The sequence below is a fragment of the Castor canadensis genome, chromosome 19 (assembly GCF_047511655.1).
Source record: "Castor canadensis chromosome 19, mCasCan1.hap1v2, whole genome shotgun sequence".
NCBI lineage: Eukaryota > Metazoa > Chordata > Mammalia > Rodentia > Castoridae > Castor > Castor canadensis.
The window spans coordinates 6,638,003-6,663,285 of record NC_133404.1 but is presented as its reverse complement, the minus strand read 5'-3'; the positions used below and the strand labels follow the sequence as shown (position 1 = coordinate 6,663,285).

Below are 25,283 nucleotides of genomic sequence, written 5' to 3'. Positions count from 1 at the left end.
TGAATGTGACCTTATTTGGAAACTGAGTCTTTGTTAATGTAACCAAGTAAAGATGAGGTTGTTAGGGTGGGCCCTAATCAAATATGACTGGTATCCTTTAGGAAAAAAATACTTAAGTAAAGACAGAGATAAACAGGCAGGACACCATGTGTTAACAGAGGCAGAGACTGGAGTGACACAACTGCAAGCAAAGGAATGCCAAAGAGGGGTGCCAGGTGGAGGCGAGAAAGGCTTCTATACAGTGTCTCAGAGAAGGTATGGCCCCAATGACAATAGTTTTATTCCAGGTTCCTAGCCTCCCTAATTCTCAGAAAACAAGTTTCTGTTGTTTTAAGCAACCCATTTATGGTACTCATTACAGCTGTCCTAGGAAGTGAAAATATGCTTCTACTAATGATCATAAAGAGTAGAAGACAACAGATGGTTCTGAGACTGATAACGAACAGGGTGGTGGTTTGTTTTCGCTAAAATCATGTCCTTGAAGAAATGCCAAGGGTAACCTGTAATGTAACAATAATACACTCCATTTCTCACATATACAACTTTTTTCAAGAATACATAAGAGTTTAAATAAACTACAACACCATATAGCAAATGTGAGGATTTCCTTTCTCCACTAGTGGTATGTAGCAATATTTTTATAAGGAACAGAGCTTCGTTAAAAATAAACAAAAGTATATGCAAATGTAGAGAGCATGAGAGAGAGAGAGAGAGAGAGAGAAAGAGAAAGAGAGAGAGAGAGAGAGAGAGAGAATGAATTAATGTGAGAATGTGAGGATGCAGAAATTCAAGAGGGCTAGGGCTTTTGTTTTTACTCATTGAGGTAACTTTTGTGCCAAGAACAATATAATAGATACTCAATAAATACTTCTTGAATAACTGAAGGAATAAATAGTTAGGACTGAAAAAATTTGTACAGATATATGTAACAAGGAAAGAAATTGAATTAACAATTGAGAAAATGCAGGTTGGTGATGTAGCTCAGTAGTAGCATGCTTGCCTAGTATGTTCAAGTCCCTGGGTTTGACCCCCCAGTATTTCAAAAATAATAAGTAAATTAAAAAAAATTCTCACAAAGGAAAATGCAGGACTAGATGTCTTCAGTGGTCAATTCTACTAAACGTTTAAAGAGGTATTAACACTAACCTTTCACAAGGACTTTCAAAAACCAGAAGAGGAGGAGGGAACACTTTCCATCGTGACTTCTGTAGGGCCAGTATGACCCAGATAACCAAACCAGAAAATGACATCATGAGAAAAGTGGAGAACAACGCTTCTTCTGAATGCAGATGCAAAAGTCCTCATAGTACGCTAGCAAACTGAGGGTTATACATTATGACAGATGCGTTTATCCCAGGAATGCAAGGTTGGTTTAACACCTGAAAATTAATCAATGTACTATGCTAACAAAATAAAAGGGAGAAAACCTCACACAATCACCTCAAAAATGCAGAAATAGCATCTGATAAAATTTAATGCTTTTTCATGATAACAACACTCAACAAACTAGGAACAGAAGGGATATCCTCAGCCTGATAAAGGGCATCTAAAGGCTGGGCACAGTGGCTCATGCCTGCAATCCTATCTGTTTCAGAGGGAGAGATTGTGAGGATCAAGTTTTGAAGTCAGCCAGGCAAAAAATTAGTGTGATCCCTTTTCAATTGGTAAGTTGGGTGTGGCCATGCATGCCTGTCATCCTCCCCAGCTATGTGGGAAGTATAAATAGGAGGATCATGGTTCAGGTTGGCCCCCACAAAAGTGTGAGATCCTATTAAAAAGACTACCTAAAGCAAAAAGCGCTGGGGGTGTGGCTCAAGTAGTAGAAAGTCTGCCTAGCAAGTACAAGGCCCTGAGTTCAAATCCCAGTACCATCAAAAGTTAAAAAAAAAAAGGCATCAAGAGCTGACATCATACTTGATAATGATAAGAGATTGGATGTTTCCCTAACAGTATCGGAAACAAGACAAGGATTCTTTTTTTACCTGTTTTCTACATTGTACTTGAGCTTTTAGCCAGGGAAAGTAGAAAAAAAAAGAGAAGCAAATACATCCATATTGGACAGAAGTAAAGCTGTCTTTATTCACAGATGACATAATTTTGTATATTGAGAAGCCTAAGGAATCACAAAAATCTGTTAGGATTAATACACCACTTCACCAAGACCGCAGGGTACAAGATCAATATATAAAAAACAATTGCATTTCTATCTACTAGCAATGACAACCCAAAAGTGAAATTAAGAAAATAATTCTACTTATAATATTATCAAAAAGGATAAAGTATTTAGGAATAAATTTAATTAAGCAAAATTTGTCCACTGAAAACTATAATGTATTGCTGAAAGAAATTTAAAAAGGCCTAAATAAATAGAAATTAGTGATGTTATTAAAAATTAGTCATGTTATTATAATGACCAATTTCATGCATTTATGCTCATGGATGAGACTGAATATTGTTAGGTTAGAAAAAAAATCCCCAAATTGATCTACAGATTTAATTTAATCCTTGTCAAAATCCCAGTTGGACTTTTTGCAGAAAATGAAGGGCAAATTCTAAACTTCAAATGGAAATACAAGAGACTTAGAGGAGTTAAAAAAAAAAAAAAAGAACTAAGTTGGAGAACTTTCCAATTTTAAAGCTTACTAAAAAACGATAGTAATGAAGACTATGTGGTGCTAGCATAAGAATAGAAATATGGATGAATGAAAAAGGTTTAAGAGGCCAGAAATAACCTCTTATATTAACCCTTATATTAATGGTCAATTGATATTTGATGAGGGTTGCTCAAACAATTCAATGGGGAACCTTTCAAATAGTGCTGGGGCAACTAGATATCCACAAGCAAAAAGATGTCTTACCCTATATACAAAATAAACTAAAAATGTATCAAAGATATAAATATAAGAGCTAAAACTATAAAACTCTTTATTGATCATTATTTTGCTGGGGATTGAACCCAGGGTATGTGCTCTACCACTGAGCTATATCCTTGGCCCAGTAAAGCTGTAGACAAAGCACAGAAAGAAATCTCTGTGGCCTCAATGATTTTTTAGATAGGACACCTAAAACACAAATGATAAAAGAAAAAAGTAGATACACTAAAAGTCAGTAAGAATTAAAAACTTGTATGCGTTAAAGGACACCTTCAAGAAAATAGATAGACAGTACTGGTCACCCTAGCACTTGGAAGGCTGTGGCAAGAGGATTGTAAGTTCCAGGCCAGCCTGGGCTACAAAGTGACAGTAGAGTAGAAAAGAGTAGAACAGAACAGAGGAGAGGGAGAGGGAGGGAAGGAAGGAGAGAAGACAACCCATTCAATAGGGGATCATATAGTCAAATTATGTATCTGATTAGAGACTTGAAAAGAAATCTTAGGAAAAAAGATAATCCAATTAGAAATTGGCAAAAGATGTGTATAGACATTTCTCCAAAGAAGACATACAAACAGCCAATAAGTTGAAGGAAAAATATCCAATGCCATTACTCATTAGGTAAATGTAAACCAAAACCACGATGAGATACACTTCCCATCCACTAGGATCATTGTAACCAAAATGCAGACAAGTGTTGGTGAGGACGTGGAGAGACTCAAATGCTCGTACATTGCTAGCAGGAACCTAAAATATACAGCCATCTTGGAGAACAGCCTGGTAGTTTCTCAGAAAGTTAAACATAGACTTACCACATGAGACAGCATTTCTACTGCTGTGGTTATATCCAAGGGAAATAAAAGTATGTCCACACAGAGCTTTGTACACAAATGTCTATACCAACATTATTCACAACAGCCAAACAAGTGGAAACCAGCTACCTGCTCATCACTTGATGAGCCAATAAACAAAAAGGGACCAGCCATGCAACTGACACTACTCAGCCATGAAGAAGAATGAAGTCCCAATGGACACTACATGGCTGAACCTTGACGACATTATCCTAAGTGAAAAAAGTCAGAAATAACTTGTATCATATGATTTCATTTATTTGAAATGTCTAAAAATATACAAAGCCAGAGAGACAGCAGGTTAGTAGCTTCCAGAGACTGGGGGAAGGAGACATCGAGGCCTGTCTAGTAATACACTGGTTTCTGTTTGGAGTGATGAAAATACTTCAGAACAAGTAGTGATGGTTAGTTACACAATTCAGTGAATACACTAAAAGTTACTGAATTGTGCCCTTAACAAAGTGAATTTTATGGTATACAAATTATACCGCAAAAAGTAAATCAGCAATCCATTCTTAGAAACCACTATAAATTCAGTTTTCAGTCACATCCTCCCATTCCTGTGTCCCTACTCCCTAAGGAGGTAGGGACTGAGTACTTGCTGAACTCTTCCTCTACCCACAGGTGCCCCAGCACCACGGTTAGTTACAAACTAACACAAGTATGCTTTGTAACAAGCCCTCATTTTTCAGTTGCTGACCAAGACCTTTCAGGGATGCAGTGTCAGGAAAAGGTTAGCAGTACTGAACTGCACCAGCTCAGGCCCTTATCTTTGCCTGACTACTGTGACACTCCTGTTGTTGCTGACTCCTATTTTGCCTCTCTCACGTCGATAGCCACTAGAGATTTTTTCCCCAAATAGCAAAGCTTATCATGTCATTGTTCCATTTAAAAAATCCTGTCCTTAAGATCAAATCCTGATCTTTGAGCCCAGCAAGCAAGCCTTTCATGACCTGACCCTGAAGTACATGCTTCTTCTGGGGCACTCCTCTGCATCCTGAGTCAGCGTGCAGCTTCTCCAGCACACTCACTGCTCTACCCTTCCTTGGTGCTCTGTGTCTTTGGGTGCTGACCCTCTCCCATGACAGTTTCCCTCTCCTCTCAACTCTTTTTCTTGTGTACTCCGCCCCCATTCTGGGGAGTAACCCAGTGCCTCCTACATGCTAGGCAGGAGTCTACCTCTGAGTTATACCCTAGCCCTCCTCTTATCTTCTAAAAGTCCTGCCTCTGGGGAGTGTTTCTTACTGTACTCCAAAAATTGATGGCCCTTACCTTGGGACCTCACTATATCCTGTGAACATATCTCTAAGTATGTCTACACTTGCCTTGATCCTGTCTGAATTTCCTACTCAGCTTGTTGAGGGCATGGATATCTTCTCATCTGTACACTCAGGACCAAGCAAGTATCTGGCTAAGATGGAATGAAATGGAATGAATGAATAAATAAATAAATAACTAGAAACATGAAACTGTTTTTGCCCAGGGTTGGGTCTTGGTAGAGCCTTTATGGGCTGCCATTTTCTACTCATTCCTCCAAATTATAACAAACAAAAGTAACTACGGACATGGGAAGAATGGTTCCAAGAGTGCTTGTTTTTTTAAATTCCTGCAGAACTGGCAAGTGGGACAAGGTGTATCACACCAGCAGCTCTTCAGTGGAAGAGGCTGACTAAGCTATTTTTCACAATCTTTAGAATAAAGTTCAAACTCCTCAATAAGTTGGTCAAAGCTCTTTGTCTTACCTACCACCATTTCTCATTGAGCGTTCCACATGAATTACTGTCATTTCCTGTTCTTGCAATATGCTCCATGCTTTTAATGTTTTCATTTTTGCTAACATGTGTTTACACTTTTACTAAAGTGTTCTGTCCTTGGCCCAGCTCAAATGGCCCTTTTCTACTAAAGCCTTCCTATTCTCTACTCCCTCACCTTGAATTGGGAGCCATCACTTCTTATTTTGTGTTCTGTAAGCATTTTTTTTGCTCCATTATAGCGTTTTTAGCCCTTTTACAGTGTGTGTGTTTGGGAGGGTGCACATGTGTGTTTTACATCTTGGAACCTGGAGTGGTGGAAAGCACACAGCATGTGTGCAGTAAGTGACTGCTGGAATGAAGAACATCAACAGAACTGGTCACCATCCCAAAATAAAAATGGACAGTCAAGTGAGCAAGGATATGAAGATAAATAATATGATGTTTCTTCCCAAAGAGCAGTATACAACTCCTGGAAGCTAAGGAGAGCCCACACGAGAACCAGAAACTTAAGTGTTCCAAATGAAACCGCAAACATTCCACAGCCCACTCACGTAGGTCAAGCCAGTCTTCTAAGTCTAAACGTGCTTTGTGTTTTCAGGTTTTTTTTTCCACCAAGAAAGACAACTTCTCTTAATTGCATTCCAATCATCTGGGTCAATGTTTTAAAAGTTCAGTATCTTAGCTATTTTTATTTTAAACTTTTTAAAATCCTGTACATTCCTCTCAAGCCTCTGGAAGCCAGATACCAAGCTCAGTTTTCAGCAGGCGAGATATAACATCACATACTCTACATTTTTGTGGCATACCAGTTCTCTCAACAGGAAAAAAAAAAAAAAGATTGTGTTCTAAATCTTGCCTTGCTGTATGCTAAAAAAGTTCCTTTGAACAATTATGTTTGAATCTACTACACTTGAACCTTACTTCCTTCTTTTTTTAGTTTTCATATTCTACCTCTGTTTTCTCTCCACTTAAAAATGTCTTCAGACTGACCCTATGCCATCAGCTGAAAAGCAAACAATGAAAGACATATGAAAAGCGAAAAATTTAATGAGACTAAATCTAAGGAGCCAAAGGGTGTTTAAGACTCCCTGGGAAGGGCAATGATTGCTATGGGTTTTTACAACTTACAACACTGGTAATGACAAATGCAGATACATGAAAAAGTAGCTATGTCATTACGGACATCATTGAACACACACCAGGGAAAACCACAACAAGCGCGTGCTATAACCTGATACCATTACTGTTGCAGGGTCCCAGGGTTCAAAGACACTTAATGATGACCCATCTGGACAGGAGTAACCTTTGCATAATTCACTCCTTTCCCCGACAAGACAGGAATAGAATGGTTTCCTGGTTAATCTCCTTGCCTCCAATCATCCCACAGGTGGCTCCCAGAATGGTATTAAATCCTGATTGTGCCTCTATTAAAAATTCTTCAGTGGGTCTCCATTTTCTACAGTAAAAGATACACTATTTGTGACCTTCCAACAGAGGCTTTCATCCTTTAAATATATAACAACTATTACAGGAATTCTAGAGTCCAGCCCTATGTCTTTCTGTCCTAAAGACTAGGAACCCTTGAAGGCTGTGCTAGTACTCCCAGTACCTTGCCTGATACCAGGGAGAGAGTTGTACTCAATAAATGGTTGCTAAATGAAAGTATTTAAAGTCCCAATAAATAAATCTTCCCATTTAAATTATAATTTTAATCGTCAATCCTAATTTCTCCCCAGGACTCAAGGTAAGTAATACAGATGAGACTGGAAAGGGAAAGAACAAAAGAAGAAAGGATCATGTCCAAACAGGGAAATAATGCAGTTTATAAATACAGCCGTCATACACCATCTCTGTGCACAGCCTTGTGAACAGGGCCTCTTGCCTGCTGAACCCAGCACTCTACATGGTCAGAAGTCGAAAAGGAAAGGACCTAACCTACCTATGCATCATTACAGGGCTGGGTCCTTCCTATCATGGCAAAATGTAAGCAACAGTTGGAGAACCATGGGGGTCAACAGCCTCATGCCAAGTAACGAAAGATCACTGTGGACTTGCCCTCAAATAAGCAGACTAATTTAAAGGATGTCAGTGGTGTAACAGCTGACAGACTCAATGTGCATACGGCTTCATTAGTGAAAACCTGTCCAAAACCAGGTTTTTAAATTTGGGGGTAAGTTATCTATGTAATTTGAATATTTCTGTCAACTAACTTTAGGGAAACTATTTTTAAATGTGAATGCAGCTACATTAGGGACATAATCTATGTTATCTTTTTAAATAGAAATAATTACAATTTTAGGAAGTACAATGAATGCTCAAATGCTGAAGGCTGTCAACCTCAGTTGTTTTGCTTTTTGTTTTTGTCTTTTAAAGATCCAGATAATCTAAAACTGAAATTCTCTAATCTTTAGTTTAAATCATTAACTCTGCAGTGTGTGGAATGATGTGTGCTCAATAACTATTTGTTGAGTAAATGAATGAATGGTAATGTACTTTCCAGAATGATTTTTAAAAAGCTGGCATTTATAATGACATTATTCCATAATTACAGCATCAAGGCCAGCAGTGTATAATGACATTCTTTTAAGTATAACCACCCCTTAATATTTAACACTGACAATCAATATGCTGCCTAAGAAGATCTGGAGATAGATTATTTTTAGGTGTTTGCTTTCAGTGTTTGAAGGGTGCAGCATTAGCACATGCTCAAAATAAGCAAAAATGAGAAATGTGGAGAGATTCTTGGGGGTGGGGACAGATGGAGCGAATATTTACATAATTCCTTAGTTAGGAAACCTGTGACTAAGCCTCATATTAGAAAAGTAGGCCAGGTGATTAATGGAGCATATAAATTGTGAATTAATGTGACTTTCCTTTATGAACTTTCCTGAGCAAAGCCAGATTTCCCTCATCTAGGAATCTTCAAAAGTCAAACACAACACTCATGTTTAGCTCATTCATTCAAACACATTCTTAGCGCCTCCTGTGTGTTTTAGATAATGTGCTAGGTTGGAGGGGTAAAGAAGGAGGAGCAAGCCAAAATTCTGCTGAGTAAAAGGAGACTTGACAGATCTCTTTAAAAAGCAATGTGTAGAGTTCTTGGTTACAAAGTGAACAGAGGAGAGTTAGTCATCAACTTATTTCCAACAGAGGAGAACTTATTACATGCTTCTGATTTTAGCAGAAGTAGTCAGTATGATAAAGTAGTCAGATATAGCATATAAAAATAATTAGTGATCTTTTTTCAAGACATTTTGAGAAAGACATGGGAAAGTGTTGAAGGTTTGGTAAAAATGAGACGTTCTATCACTTTGGAGAATCATTTTGGATGACAGAAACACCCTGTGGTTTAGGAGTTACAGGTCAGTTCATTCAGTGATCTCAAGAGACCACCACCCAGAGTAAAGTCATCACTCCAGAAGGAAGGACCTTCCTAAGGAATTGTCAAGTAGCTTAAAGACCAAGATGATTTTGGTGCAGCACAGAAGACAATGTAAGTCTGCAAATAACCAATTCCTTAAAGCAGTGCTGTCTAATAGAACTTTCTGGGACAAAGGAAATGTCTTAAGGCTCTGCTGTCCAAACAGTAGCCATTAGCCAAATGTTATTGGGCACTTGAAGTGTTAGTGGCAACAAAAACCTAAAGTTTAATTTATATTTAAATAGCCAGATGTGGCTTTTATATTGGATAGTCCAGCTCTAAAATCTAATAATCCAGGTAAGAATAAAATAAAATTTACTTTATTTATGTTAAGGACAAGAAAACTGGCAAGAAATTAGTCCTGGAATGCAACCTCTCTAAAGTCAAAGACAACTGTATGGCTCCCTAAGTCACTTTCTGTGGGAATGGCTGCAACCAGTGGCGTAAGGGGACTGTTTGGAAGTTGTATGTCTAAAGGAGATTCTGAAGAAGGGTCTTCAAGACCTATTCCCATTGAATTTTTTTTTTTAAACTTAAGTTTTCAGAACTATGTAAATAAGATGGAACTCGAGAGCAAATCCAAGTCATGTGCCCCTGTTTTGAGATGATGGGCAGCCCTGGAGGGACTACATCTGTCACAGGTCACTGCTGCTGCTGTCAGCTCTCCTCTGGTCTAGGTGAGCTACTTGGGCTCCTCGAGACTCAGTTGTTAGTTATGCATGCAGCCAACACTTTTCTGGATTTACATTTTGTGCTTCTGCTTATTCAACATCATGTAATAAACATTTTAACTTCTTTTCAGTTTATTCTACATTTCTGGCTAGCATATCCAACACATTTAAAGGAGAAAGAAGAGTGTATTTGGGGGAGAAATAATAAAACCTCACAGTTATTAAACATGTCACGTCCATGTACCAAGGACTTCTTTCACCGGTCCTACAAAGCAGATGTTGTTATTCCTCAGTTCAGATGAGGAAACTGAAGCGCAGGGTTAAAGCTAGCCCACAGCTGTGCAGGTGTGCAGTGACATGGCTGTGATAAAAGCTAAATCTCTGGAAGCTGGGGCGGGAGGCCTAAATAATGTACACACGTGTACATAAATGTGAAAAGAGTAAAATAAAATGAAAACACCTAAATCTCTTTGATCATCCAACGCATGGTTTTCCTGCTGCCTTACACTGCTTCCCCTAAGCCCGCTTCACAATGCAGCTTCTAGAAATAAACTTGTCGCTTCTTTACCTTTGTCCATCTATCACCTGCCTTGCCATTATTTTAAAAAAGAAAGAAAGTGGTCTTTATGGAATGATTCTAGAATATGTAAACAGATCTAAAGCTATTGCATTGACAGGTTTTATTTCCTTTTTTTTTAAAGACAAGATCTTGCTATATAGACTAGGCTGGCCTTCACCTCTTAATCCTCCTGCTTCAGCTTCCTGTGTGTTGGGATTTCAGATGTGTGCCACCATGCTTGGCTTTTCTTTCAGTTTTTAAGCACAGCAAACATAGCATTTTAAACAAAGTTAACAGTTTTAAACTGTAACAGTTACTCAGAGGGGTGGGTTAAAACTGCAAGGAAATGATTTGCTGAAAGTATTAAAAAAGGAGAGTGCCAAATGCCACCTAAAATACTTGTTACATTAGGGAAACCAGTAACAAAACAAAATTAAAACATACAAACCCCAAACCTCAGCCTGGAGAACTGATGGAATCAATCCTATCTATTACGTGACAAAGGAGCTACTAACCATGTATCAAATCATACACAGTGGAGCACTTAGCCACTTAAGCTCCTAAGAAAGACTGGACAACATTTTACCAACATCACATACTTAAGGCAATAGGAAGAAAGCTATCTTTCTGATAAGACATCTATAAACTTTGTATTTTTGTACTCTAAGAAGTCATAATGTTTTTAAAGTCCTAAATTTTGTGTCTGAAAGTAGATGACAAAAAAAAAAAAGGCGACAAGTCACAGTTCTTCAGCATCTTCCTCACGTAAAAATTGTTGTAAGGATTAAGTGAGTCAATATCTGTAATGCACTAAGAATATTCAAAGAGGCAATGCTCTACTTTTTCTACCAGTCTTCAGAACTGAGAAGACAATGAGATAAAATAGCTGATTTTCAAGTTAGTTAATGGGAAAAATTACTTTTGAGACGTGGTCTTATGATGAAGCACAGGCTGATCTCAAACTTACAATCCTCCTGTCTCAGTCTCTCGCATCCTGGGATTGTAGGCCTATGCTGTCACATCTGGTTGTTAATGGGAATTCTCAAAAAGAGATGCCATATGATTATCACATAATTAGCAAAAATTGTTATATATTTTACTGAGGATATCATGAGAGAAATTTAGATGCAGTAAGAACATTTAGAATATAACATGCTGCCTGAGAACGTACAGTACATAAACAGTGAATTTTTTACCTTGTAATGTGCTTCATAAAATATAAGAGAATGGAAGAGTCCATTAAGCTGTTTGACTCTACAATCCATTTGAATGTGAAAGTGATAATCAAGGTGGCTGCTCAGATAAACTGCATGTGCTCTCCACTCCTCCCAAATCACATCCTTGCCTCAGAAAATGTACTTTCAACTACTTGTAGCTTGTTATGATTGAGTTTGTCAGAGGAGATGTAAGAATATTTTTCCTATAGTGTTGCTTCAACCCTCTGGCCTTTTTTTGGGAGGGTGATTCTGGGGTTTGAACTCAGGGTGTCATGGCTGCTACCACATGAACCATGCTTCCATTTGTTTTGCAGATAGGGTCTCATACTTTTGCCAGGGTTAGTCTCTGACTGTGATCCTCCTACCTTTGCCTTCTGATTAGCTGGGATTACTGAAATGAGTCACCATGCCCAGCTTGTTTTTTTGAGATAGAGTCTTGCTAACTTTGTTGCCCAGACTGGCTTGGAACCACTATCCTTTCTCCCCTTCCTGAGTAGGTAGGATTCCAGGTGTGCCCTTTTGACCTTCTTAAGTAAGGACTCTCTTCCTTATTTCCAAGTTCACTAGCTGATCTTTGAATTATTTTTTTCTTTTTTTGAGCTACTCCACCAGCCCTATTTTTGTGTAGGGTTTTTCAATATAGGATCTCACAAACTATTTGCCTGGGCTGGCTTCCTCCTGATCTCTGCCTCCTGAGTAGCTAGGATTGTATTTTTTTCTTAAAATAATCTGATAGAGAAAAAGGCCAAAGAAAAACTAGACAGAAGATTCCTCTAGTGACATTTACCAGTGGTTTCCAAACAGGGTCTAAGGATTGGTCAGGGATTCCTAAGACTCTTGCTAGTGCACTGCATGGAGTCCACACTACATACCTTTCTCCTGACCATGGGGGAAGAGCAGGAAATCCTTATCCTGCCCCAAGATCATCTGCTTTTCAGATGGAAGGAAACTCAAGGGAAGGGACAGATCAGAAGTCACTGGCATTCAAGGAAGAATAATGAAGATGATCAGGGATTGAGAATCTTGGCATGGCAGGCACCTCTGAGTTAGGTCAGCTCATCCTTCTTTGTGCCACGGCACTCTCCTTCCCAGCAACTCTTGAGAGATGGTCCACAGGCCTCTGCCTAGACCTCTAGTGACAGGAATCTTACTTTCTCTGGTCTGCTTGATCCAAGCCAGAAATCTGGAATTTATCACAGATTCTTCACATTATCCAATCTTGTGTGTTTTACCCTTAAATACCCCTCAGATCTATCCCTCCCACACTATCTTAGTTGAGGCCTCCTTTTTCTCATCTCTTCATGTGGTCCTGCAATAGCATCTCACTATCAGATTTACTGCTACCAAATGATAGCCTCAAAGAGTGGTCTGTGGAGCATGTTTTATTTTATTTTTTTGGCTGTACTCAAGTCAGGCCCTCACACTCCACCACTTGAGCAACTCTGCTAGCCCTGTTTTGTGTTGGGTATTTTCAAGATAGGGTCTTGTGAACTATCCCCCTGGGCTGGCCTTGAACCTTGATCCTGCTGATTGCTACCTCTTGGGTAGCTAGGATTACAGGTGTGAGCCATCACTGCCCAGCTAATGCAGACTTTAAAACAATAACCTAGTCATGTTATTTCCTTTCTAGAAACCTTCTGATGGTTCACAAGTAGTAAGAGGTATCAGGCTTTAGCCTGAAGCCCATATTATGGCACTCTCCACGTTTCAACGGTACCGAATGGCTGTGGCACCCACAAGCATCGAGCTATTTTGCATCTTCACAGTTTTGTTCCTTTATTGCTTCTGGTTGGAATATTCTTTCTTCTCTCTGTCAACAGTTAAATCAGTTCAGAAATTATCTCAGGAGGGATATTTGACATCCTCCTTTGTGTAACATCAAGAATATTCCATGTGTATCTCTATAATTGCATTTATCACATTATCCTGAATTCATTAACAAGTTTGCTTCTTTTTCTCCAGGTGAGTCCCTCAAGGCCCGGACCATGTCAGCATCTTTTAGCACATGGCACAGGACTCATGGTAGCAGGTGTTTAATATAAGCCTGGTAAACCCTAGGATATTTTTTTCTGATGTAAGTTAAAATTTATAACTCCAATGGTCCAACTTTTGCTCCATGAGCAATAAAATCCATCTCTCCTGGAAAACAGAACATTTGGCTAGTGCATAAAAAGACAAAGTTTAAATACTTTTTACATGTCAACATCTGTACTTACCTAAGTTGCTGTATGTAGCACTGCAGGGGTTCAGGTCTACAGGACCTGCAGTATCATCTTTTTCCTCTTCCTTTTCCAGGTCGGGTGTGGGCAATGCTGGTGTGACTGAAGTACCATCTTGCTTTACTACAACAGTTCTTGGATCCCGATGAGAAAATTCCTCTGGCACATCGTGAGTCATGTGACTGAAACAAATCAGACCACCTGTGAAACTGGTATTCAATAGTTGTGTTAAAAATTAAATTTATGGAAGGTATACAGCTTCCATAAGTGTAAACAACTGGTTCTAGAACAGTTTGTCTGAACACTAGGAGGGCTCCACCTTGGTTTTTATATTTTGAGAATCTGGGTGGGGAGAGGAGGTATGTAGGCTCAGAGTGAGCTTGAGAATAACAGGCAAGGAAAAGAGTGGAACAATTTTTTTTTTTAGAGAAGAAGTGGCAAAGGTGAGGTAGAGGATGTTGAATGCTTAATTATTTAAAGACAAACATTAGCAAATATTTAGTAAAGCACTTAGGATATTTATCGTATTTGTTATACTATGATAGTTCTTTAATACTCTGGTAAATAGCCTACTTTGCTGTATAATATTTACTTTATTTAATATTTACTATATACTAAAGTATCTAGGAAAGGACCAGAACAAAGTTGAAATTGGACTATCTACACAAGGAAGCTACATAACTGTTTTGGCAGGTAAACCAAGGTTAGGCAGGCCTTTTATCCAGGAGGATAGAAGAAACAACCTTTGCCTGTATGCAAGCATCAGGGGAAGTAAATGGAAAAGCAAGTTCTGCATTGTAGTGAATCCTATCGATTAAAATGACTCTGAAGAATCTTGGTTGCCATAAGCCAGTGTATAATCAAGCTTGTTTAACTAATGCTTGCTCATGCCAACTCTTCCAATTCTCCCCACTCCCTAACCTGGCTAAACTGTGCCAACTCTGTGGGTATGAAATAGAAAGGGATTAAATGGCCACTAAATGCTGGAATAGAAATCTGGCCCAGTTAGCAAATCTCAATGGGCTGGTCAATGAAATAATTTCAAAAGAGGTTTCTGGGTCCCTGAAAAGTACTCCTGGAGAATCACACACTCACCAACTCTTCTGATTTCTTTACGAGCAAAGAGAAGCAAGGAAAGGAGACATGCACTATTACATATTATTTCTGCATTTTCAGCTGTAGTGAGTCACTGTGACATTTACAAGACTGTACCATCAGAGCACTTACCACCTGGAGATTTAAAGGAATAGATCTGAAGGAGGAGTACTTTCTTATCAAAAGGTACTTATCTCTTTCATTATGAGAACTGTACATATGGCTATGTATATATCCAGTCTTGAAGTCTGCTGGATATACAGCTCCAAAAATATTCTTTCAAAGAGGGCAGAGCCACAGGCCTCTATACCAGCACTGTGCAGTAAACTGGAAGTGCCATTATGGGACCCAGCTCTTGGGAGTGGAGGGGAGGGATCACCCCACCAATAGTCATCAGAATTGTCTTATAATGGAGGCCTCACACAGTGGGCTGCCTTGGGCCATCAAGACAAAAGAGGGGCTCTGCACAAAGCTGGGCTCTCATAACAAGGAACATTATAAAAATCAAGGTAGTGGGGGCTCTACCCTCATGCATTCACAAAGACAAAGCAGACAGACATTTCCAGCACACTCTGAGGCGCTGCTCAGGGTCAAGACTGGGTATCACTGATGGTTAACAACATGCTTCAGGAGAGGGAAAATTTTCTTGTTGGACACAAGTTACTATAAACTCCTCCTAATTTCAAAAAGACAAATTTAAAGTGATTTAAAACACTAGTCTTCCTTTGAGAGGAAAAACATTAAAGCTCCAAATATTCTCTTCTAATTCTAGCGTGAGCTTTAGGGGTTGCCTGAGAAGTTTCTGGGAGCTCTTAATCTTGGCATCCTTACTCTTGCCCTCTTCCCTACCTCCTGGTTAAAAGAAAGCTCTCCTTCCCATTTGTCAGAAAGGGTTGGTGGGATTTCAGAAGCTACAACTCCACCTCACTTGTCTGTCTTCCTCCAGCAATGGGCTGTGTACACGCAAGCTCAACTACTATGCAGCCACAGAAAGAGCAGCTTGCTCGAACCTATCAGGAGTTAGTTTCCTGGGCCTACTCCCCATACGTGGAACACTGCTCTGCGCTCTGAAGGGTTCAGCCAAACAAAACGTGGATGCTAACAAGCAAGAAACATCAAAGACTCACCCACTGTACTCACTGACACAATTCCCCATTGGAGGAAGTTTTCACAGGGTCTCTTTGAGTCTGTTAATCATGTTCTGAAATTTGGATGAACCACGGCATGCACTGAGATCTGGAGAACTACAGCTGGGCAGGCTATGTGAAGAGCTGAGTTCTGTACCTTAATAACACCTACCACACCTCGACCTTTACCTTAGGGGTTTGGCCTGGGAAATGTGCCAAATTACCTTTGGGGTAAAGCTAAGCAAAGTGAAAGCTACTTTGATTAACTCTTTGAGGACCAGGGTAGCACAGCCGACATTCCAGATAAAGAAAAGCTTTCATATGCATATTTTAAATGAATGCACTGGTACATTAGGCCACCAATTAAAATAATTGTCAACTACAAAGAACTCTGCAAAAAGACCCAGTGAAAGTAAAATCACACAGATTTGAAAGTGGGTGCTAAAACATTTAATGTGCATTTTCAGTGACAGCAGTATCTGAAAGCAGCAAGAACTTTTTAAAAATGTATCAATGATATGTCACGTCTTAATGTTTGATGGAAGAACATCTCTTTGTATGATTAAAATAGTAAAAGGGAGAAGTTCTGAGAGTTCAAGCTTAGGTATGGTAACTTACTAAGAGAAACAAATAACAAAGTATTGAGAATAGCATCAGAGAAGGTTGGCTCAGTTCTGTGTGTAAACAAATAAGCAGACAGATCACCCAGGAAGAAAATAAAATCTTACTATTAATTTATCCCTAGGTATATGAATTTTACAAGGGAATTTAACTTTTGACCATTGATTCTATTTCATATTTAGACATAAAATCAGAAAACTCTCCCAAATACTAAAATGATGTTTTATACAGGCTTTATCTCCCAATGAAGTACTTCACCATCAACACTTCATTGGGAAATATTTAATGCAATGGAGAAAAAACTAAAATGAGACTCAGAACCTGGGTTTTGTTTACCTATTGCTTTGATCTTCTGAACAGAGTTGATACCATGAGGAAGAAGATAACAGAGAAAATGAAAAGTTACCCCGTCCTATCCATGAGACAGATGGTAAAAAAATTCTATAAAATGAAAATTACAAGAAATCTGTGAGACTTTCTTATATAGTATATGTTAGCACATGTCTTGAAACAGTAAAATAATGACCAAGATAACTAGACTTTTTCATGGTAAGTACAATTTGATATTCATTACTATAAAGCAGAACTGTGTTTAAGTGATAAATGGCCTATGAAGAGAAAGCAGTTATGGCTTTTATTTTTACGCTATTTAAGTTCATGTTGAAATGATACCTCGTACTGCAATGTTAGGTACAGTCTGTAGTAACAGCAGTGCTGATAGCCAGGTTCTTAGTCTTCAAGCTGGGTGGAATCTGACTTAGCTTACCCTTTGTACTGTACCCTCAGCAGTCATTCTGTTTCAAATGGAAGACAACGCATATCTGTACAGTAAAGCCCTATGTACCCTGGGGTTCTGCATCCTCAGATTCAACCAACTGCAGACTGAAATATTCAGAAAAAAACTGGGTCTATATTGAACATGAAATCAGAAAACTCTCCCAAATAATAAAATGATGCTTTACACAGGCTTTTTCTTATCATTATTACCTAAACAAAATAGTATAATGTTATTTACATAGCATTCACATTGTATTAGGTTATTATAAATAATTCAGAGATGACTTAAGACTCTACAAGAGGATGGGCACAGGGTGTATGTAAATACTATGCTATTTTACAAAAAGGATTTGAACATCTGAGGATTTTGGTATCCAAGAGGGCCTTAGAACCAATCCCCAGCACATATTAAGGGGTGACTACTTTAACTCTTTAACCAACTTTTCATTAATGGCCAATTTTTGATTGCAATTTGGTATGTCTGGTATGTCTGACCTGATACTTAAAAACCACATCAAAATCTCCACAAAGACAACTCTTCTGAACATGTGAATGAATATAAGGTATTCAAGGGAAACAGTGCCATTATTACAGATTTGTCTGTTATATAAATGAGTCCCCTGGAAGCTTATATCTCATCAGTCTGCAATATTCATACATAATTCAAAGCTACAGAAGCAATCTCCTGTGGGAAGCTCGCTTGCTTTACTTAGGTGGTAGGATTAATCATTACACCATCAAATGAAATAATCCTTTTTTTTTTTCCTGGCAAATTTGCTCAAGACAAGTTTTCGTAAAAATCCTATTAACTATTTGAATGTACTTTTTAAAAAGGCAAATCAAATTCTGCATTAGAAAAGATTAAAGGCCTTTATGTATCCACATATGTCCACAATTTCAGTTCAACTTTATTTTTAAATTCAGCCACCTTCTGCTTCAGAAGGGATGGTGAAGGAAATCAAGACTTCTATAAGGACCATCTGCCTCTTGGGCCAAATGGTATTGTAAATTACCAGTTGCCAGCTCTATTCATGCCTCCATCTGCCTCCAGGTGCTCAAAACCACCAATAAACAAATGTATGATTTTAAAAACCTCCTCTTACCCCTAAAAACAGGACATATGGTACATGAACAACAAAATTTCATGGTTTTGGTTGCAGGGGTTGATGGGCCTTTGCAGAAACAGGACCTGAGTCAACACACAGGAGGAGAGCTGAGTTATCAAATCTCACACCTCTGTAATCTCCCTGGAGGCTAAATACCGGCCTCCATTTCTTTTTACTCTCTACCTCTAGGACCTGCTGGCAATGTGACATTTCTTAATCCTTTCTTGGTCTCTGGGCGTTCAACTTGATTTTGCTACATTTCCAATGACTGGCATTCTTGGGTAGAAAACTGTTGGCTCCACTGATTGCTATCTCCAGTTTCCCACTAAGTCACCATATCTGTAACTGAAAACGTCAAATTTCTTATCCTGAACTGAGATTAATCTTTAACTGACATCTGATGAGCTCCTGCTAGTATGTCTAGCACAGTCTGGCCAAACAAAGGTTGCTCTTACAATGTGAGTGAAGTGGCTCAGTCTTGCCATGGGGAAGACTGGCAGCCAGGCTGCAAGGTCTTGAATAGGCTCTAATTTTCTGACATTGCACAGAGATCCACTTTTTCTTTTGCTTCCTTCCTTCCTTTCCTCCCTCCTTCCCCTTTCCTTCCCTTCCCTCCCTCCCTCCTTCCTTCCTGTACTGGGGCTTTAAACTCAGGGCCTCATGTTTGCTAGGCAGATGTTGTTACTGCTTGAGCCTCTCTGCTGGTCCTCTTTTCCTTTCTTTTAAAAACAGATGTGAATAGCAAATTGAAAGTGTCTTCAAGGCCGGGTGCTGCAGGTTCACACCTGTAATCCTAGCTACTCAGGAGGCAGAGATCAGGAGGACTGCAGTTTGAGGCCAGCCCGGGCAAAATGCAAGACTCTATCTCAAAAATACCTAACACACACACACACACACACACACACACACACGGGCTGGTGTAATGGTTCAAGAGGTAGAGCATGTAAGGCTCTAAGCTCAAATCCCAGTATCAGAAAAAAAAAAAAAAAAGTGTTTCCAAGGCACCAGATTGCATGACAGAAAAGTAGGTAAAAAACATAGGCCACACTAAATCACTGTCATCTTCATAACACTAAGAAAAATTACAGTTTTAAAATCATATGAAACATAAAGTTGGAATGGCACCTGGGCAAATTAATAGAAAAGACAAATGAATTTTGGAAAAGACCAATAAAATAAGGTTGCCATTCTTATAGCTCTCAGCATCCCCATTTCAGCCTTGGCTCACTTCTGAAGAATGGGGTAAGGTGCTGATGTATATTTCCAGAAAAAGAAATAGCTTAAGAGATATCCACAGCCCTTATCACGGGACCTAACCCAGGGAAGGTATGGGGTCCTGGTCTATTTCCACATGTCCAGCAGCACTGGTGAAGCAAGTCGGCACACCTTTTTCCATTCTCCTATCTCCCTCTTCCCTTTGAGTCAAAGTGGGGAAAGGAGGACACTTAAGTCTCCAAAAATGGCGGGCTCACTGAGGGAACGCATGTGAGACGGGGTGATACCAAAAGTACTCAGAACACATTCCCACAACACTGCACAGGCTGCACAGTTTCCATTTAAGTCACCAGAACACTTTAAGAGGTAGATATAATTATTCTCATTTTGCAGGTGAGAAAATGAGATTAAAAGAAGTTAATGAAGTAGCCCAAGATCAAATGGGTATTTAGGTGGTAACGTAGGGGTGTGAACAATCTAACTCTAAAATCCACGTCTTTCCCCTCACTGGTACCATACAGCAAGTGTAGCATATTATAGAGACCCAATAAATGCTTGCTTAGGAAGATGAAGTAAAGGTGCTTTGAAAAGAATATAGCTATGATAGAAAAATGAGGTAATAATGATTACAGATGTGTTCTACTTTGAAAAATCCTGAGCAAACAAATTAAAAAAAAGTAATTATTCATACTGCAAAAGGATTTTTAAGAGTAGGGACTGCTCTAGTACAGAATGCTTATAGACATCTATCTGGCTCCTAATATCGACTACCGCCATTCCTGCATTTACTGAGTGTTAGGCACTGTGCTTAAGGAGCACCTACTGACAAGAGTGGGAAGGACTGTGGTTGTCATAACCACAGTAACAATAGTAGTGCCTATTCTGAGCCAGGTCTCTCAACAGTAGCACTACAGACATTCGGGCCAGATCATTCTCTGTTGTGGACAGCTGGCCACATAGCAGGGTCATACTAACATTTCTTGCCTCTACCCACAAGATGCTAATACTACCCCCTTTCTTCCCAGTTGTGGCAACCCAAAATGTCTCCATTGTCAAAAGTGTCCTGGGATTTACCCCCTTCCTGTTTTTAAGCCCTTTACCTAAATTCAGTGGAGATTCACAACAACCTATTAGGCTATCTGTGTTTTAAAAATGAAGCATTTATAACCCAGAGAGGTTCAGTTACTTGTCAGAGCTGAGATTCAAATTGCAGTTTTGCCTTACAGTCTAGTCTGTTCTCTGAATAGCTACATTTATCTGTCTCAATTTATTTAGGAGGAAACTGAGAAGAAGAGATCATGTAGTTTTCTAAGATGACAGAGCTAATAAGTGGCAAAAGCAAGATTCAAACCCAGGTGTGAGCAACTTCAAAGTCTGTATCTAAAATATTATGCTGATGGTTATCAAACCTAATGCACCTAAGAACTACCTGGAGAGCTTGTTAAAGATGTGAGTTCTCAGCTCCAGAGGTGGGGACAGATTTAACAACTTCGGAGTATGGTCCAGGAACCTTTATACACTCTAGGTGATGCAGATATAGCTGGCCCCAACACTACACTATGAGAAAAGTATTTTTCACTGATTCCTTCTCCCAGAAAGAGAAGGCCAGTAAGTATGTAAGGAAGAAGATGTGAAAAGTGAGCAAGAACATTTTAAGCAATGGTGCATCATTCCCCAGAAGTGATATAAGCAGAAAAGTAGAAATAAATAATTTAAGTACCACTGATAAGAAACTCATAATCGACTATTTAAAAAAGAGAAGGGTAATACTTTGGAACCATTCCTGACTTTCTGATGTTTATTCTTAGAGCACAACTATATACAGTCACAAAGTGTTAGGAACTGAGGATTGGTCTAGTATCACATAATTTTTGTTATGAGCCCTGGCTGGCTGAAGACCACACTGAATGTAAGAAATTGCATTTATCTAAATGTGCAATGTTCTCTCTACGTGAAGATAATAAAACCATTCTCCTCCAGAAAAAAAAAAAAAGAAATTGCATTTATGACTTTAAGTCAAGTCTTCAACATGCAGTAATGTCTCAGTTATTTCATCAACAGAGGTGAGCATGAAGGACAGTCTCCTGTGACTAAAAAGGTGGCTACAAGAGGTACCACAGTGCCTGCATCTTCTTTTCCCTCTGCCAGGAGGGAACAGGTCTGTTCCTGAAATACCTCTTTAGAGCAGCTGTTCCTCCGTTCTACATCATCCACAGATCCTTGAGATGACCCCGATGTCACATGTTGGTCTACAAGACCCTTCACTATGAGGCTACAATGCATGTTTTCATCCTATTCCAACCTGTCTGAGACAGGATGCTTCAAGTCCATCTATTCCAAATTCAGCTGGTCTTTAAAGACTGTTTCAATCCTCTATTACCCACAATGTCTAACTATCCTAAGACTCTTCCTTTTTAGAACACTCAGGTGGAGACTGAGGATTACAGTAAGCACTCAGTAAGTGGGTGGTTTTTTTTTTTTAAATTCTTTTCTGCTTTTTTTTTTTCAATATTATTGTACCAGGGGTATATGGTGACATATACAAAAGTTCTTAACAATGTATCATAGTGGAATTCACCCCCTCAGTAGGTGGGTGTTGAGTAAATAAAACTAGGTGGCACTGGGCAGCAAGTCAAGGCACTAGAGAATGTCCCCAAGATCTGTAGTCACGCTGTACCCAGCAAGATTTCTGCCTATACCACCAAGGAAAGAAGGGACTAGAATGGGTTCCAGCATGGAATAGGCAAGTGGGTTTGAGGAACTCTGTTTCCATCATGAAGAGAGATGAACTGGACACCTCCCCACATGCAGATGGGAGCTTCAACATCAGTGAGCCACACAGAAAGGCAACTGGTTGATTCCTGAGGCTATGTCACCCCCATGAAAATTAGGAGTGGGGGTGCAGGGGCTGATCAGTGTGCCATAGCGCTCATTCCGCTGTCTTTTTTTAGATAAAACTTTCTCTTTGCTGTAAGAAATCATTATTATAGTACTATATGAGAATTAACTGTTTGTTGTAGAATTAAATCTTTAAATGCCATCCAATGACTCTAATCAATATTCTATTGCAGTTTTGTTAAATAAAACAAACTGAACCTGCCCTAGAGGTCTGAAGGCAGGCCAAGAAATTAGAAACTCAAATTTAATTTCAGCTCTGCCATCAGTGCTATCCTATTCTCTGTCCCCCATTATTTATCTGTAAAATGGGTGTAGTAACACTTACAGGAAAATGTGTTAACTAGGACATTTACATAGTGTGTTTAAGAGAGTGAATTACCATGCCAGTGTTGAGTGCTTAAGACCACTCAACAGGTCAGAGGGTCAGTACGCATCACTGCGGCCCTGATTAGTCACAGACATACCTTCTTATGCACAGGCTGACTTTCAAAGGCACAGACCTTTAGTGATACTTTGAGACTCAATAATCATCACCAACAGAGCAACAGAAATCACTTAGGGAGCCTAACAGCTTCTGAAGTCAGTCTGAATTGCAGAGTGATTCTGGGAGTGCTGAGGAACCTGTTTCTCTCAACTCCTTATAAAATCAGTAGGATACACTGTCAGAGCTGTCCCATAATGGAACATATGGGAGTAAAAACATTGTAAGAATGACCTAAGTGTGACAATCTAACTTGAGATTCATTAAGGGAACAAGCAAACAAAGATGACCCAAGTGGGGGGTCTTGAGTTTAATTCTTTACTTTGAGACACTGACCAGGCCAGTTTACTTGTCTGGACTGTATCATCCCCACTGAAGTAAGAAATGTAAAGATGCCTAAAGACCACACCCATGGTGGTATACAGACACATCCCATTCTGCGTCATCCTGTGATTCACCAAAACAGGATCATTTAAAAATTCTTTGTAAACAATGATGGTCCAGAAGTTTCTTAAGAGAAAAAGAATATGCCATCAGGAGAGAAAGGAGCTACTTTCAGCAACTGTCTCCTGTTGTTTTTCCTTTATGAGAAGGAGGAATTTCATCTTCTGAGGTCAGTTTGGTCCTAAATATGCAGATGACTTTAATAGGGTTCTGTTACTAAGAAGTAGAGATAATGCAAATTAAGATATTTCTGGAGCCATAAACATTAAAATAAGCCAAGCTTCTTACTGAATTTTCCAAGACGAGGATGTCACATTTTAGCATAGTCTACAAAGCGTTTGGGACTTCTCACACATACATCATGACAGAACCAGGCTCTGGAAATTTCAGTGAAGACCAAGCCTTTATAGTGCCTGACAACCACAGACAAACCTGATATGAGAGCTCAGTCTACAGTCAACAAACTTTTTCTGTAAGGTGCCAGACAGCCAACATTTTAGGCTTCTTGGGCCATATGGTCTACATTGCAATTATTCAACCTTGTTGTTACAGTATAAAAAAAGAGTCATAGAAAACATTTAAGAGATGAGTGTGGTTGTATTCTAATACAATGTCAGGTTGGATTTAGCCCACAGATCATAGATAACCAACTCCCAGGCTATGTCCTTGAGCCCGAGAGTGGATTAAGCCCTCCCACGATTGACCCTTGGATTACTGAGGAATACAGTTTAGCTCTAAGGACTCTTGAGAAGATCAAGAAAGCCCAGAAGGTTAAAGGAAGGTTTATTCAGATCAATAGCATTCCTAGGGGAGCAAAGGTGTGCTAAATTCAATCTGCCTGTCCAGATCAGAAGTTGGCTGGGGTGTGGACGGAATCCCTGTTGTGCTAGACATAGATTCTTGAGATGGTTCTGAGACTTAAAGAAACCTGACATACGTGGGATCCCAGAGGTCTCTGCTAATTAGGAATGTGATGTTCAAGGGTGGTGGAGTTAGAAAGGCCAGTAAAGATCAAAAGGCCATTCAGGGGACAAATGAGATTCTTCACATTGGCTGGAGTGCTATAGTTATTTTCTTAATCACCAGATTCTTCTCACTGGAAAAAAATTTAAACTGAAATTTTAAGGACATGCATGTTAGTGACAATAGATCTTGCCCACTAATTATGAAAACAAATTTTAATGTAAGGGTGGGACTAAGTGCCTAAACTGGGCAATTTGTGTTTGGTGCTATTCTTACATGGGAATATAATTTAGACATAGAACTTATTTATTTATTTATTTATTTATTTTGCACTACTGGGGTTTGAATTCAGAGCCTCATACTTGCTAGGCAGGTGCTCTACCACCAAGAACCACTCCACCATCTCTTTTTTTTTGTTAGGTTTTTTTTTTTTTTTTTTTTTGAGATAAGGGTCTCGTGAATTATTTGTCCCAGCTGGCTTTGAACCGAGATCCTCTTGATCTCTGCTTCCGGAATGGCTAGGATTACAGCCATGGGTGCCTGGCTAGACATAGAATTTATGTCTTAAGACTAAACTAACATGCAAATAAATATGATGTTAGTCACTGACCAAGAGTTTACTATCACAGTTTGTTGAATACAATTCTAAAAGTGTTTATGTAAGGAAGAAGGAAAATGAATCCAGAAGAAAAGAATGAAACAAAAGAAGGAATAGTTTTAAAAAATCATAAAAATGTGAATAAATCTAAAACAATAAGAGAATGATCTGTCAGGGAGTTTCTTTATTAGGAGGTCAGGGCATAATTTTCTGAGGAGGTGACATTTAAATGGAATGCTGAATAATGAGAAGCCAACTGTGCAAAGACTGAAGGAGACATTCCAAACGCAGAACAGCTGATAAGAATGTCTAAAGAAGGACTGTATTTGAAGACCAGAAAGCAAGCTAGCATCATGAGAAATTCACGAGCAAGGGGGTGAACAGTAGGAAGTAGGT

The 25,283-nt window shown here is 39.1% G+C and overlaps 1 protein-coding gene across 7 annotated transcripts in view; it reads right to left on the bottom strand.

Annotated features, from left to right (window-relative positions):
* Peak1 (pseudopodium enriched atypical kinase 1) overlaps nt 1–25,283 on the bottom strand; it is a 249,793-nt gene that overhangs the window by 26,612 nt on the left and 197,898 nt on the right. For all 7 annotated transcript variants that reach the window (XM_074061831.1, XM_074061830.1, XM_074061835.1 and 4 more), the window contains one exon: nt 13,560–13,744. In XM_074061831.1, coding sequence (XP_073917932.1) covers nt 13,560–13,744 — 185 coding nt within the window. The remainder of the gene's footprint in view (nt 1–13,559; nt 13,745–25,283) is intronic.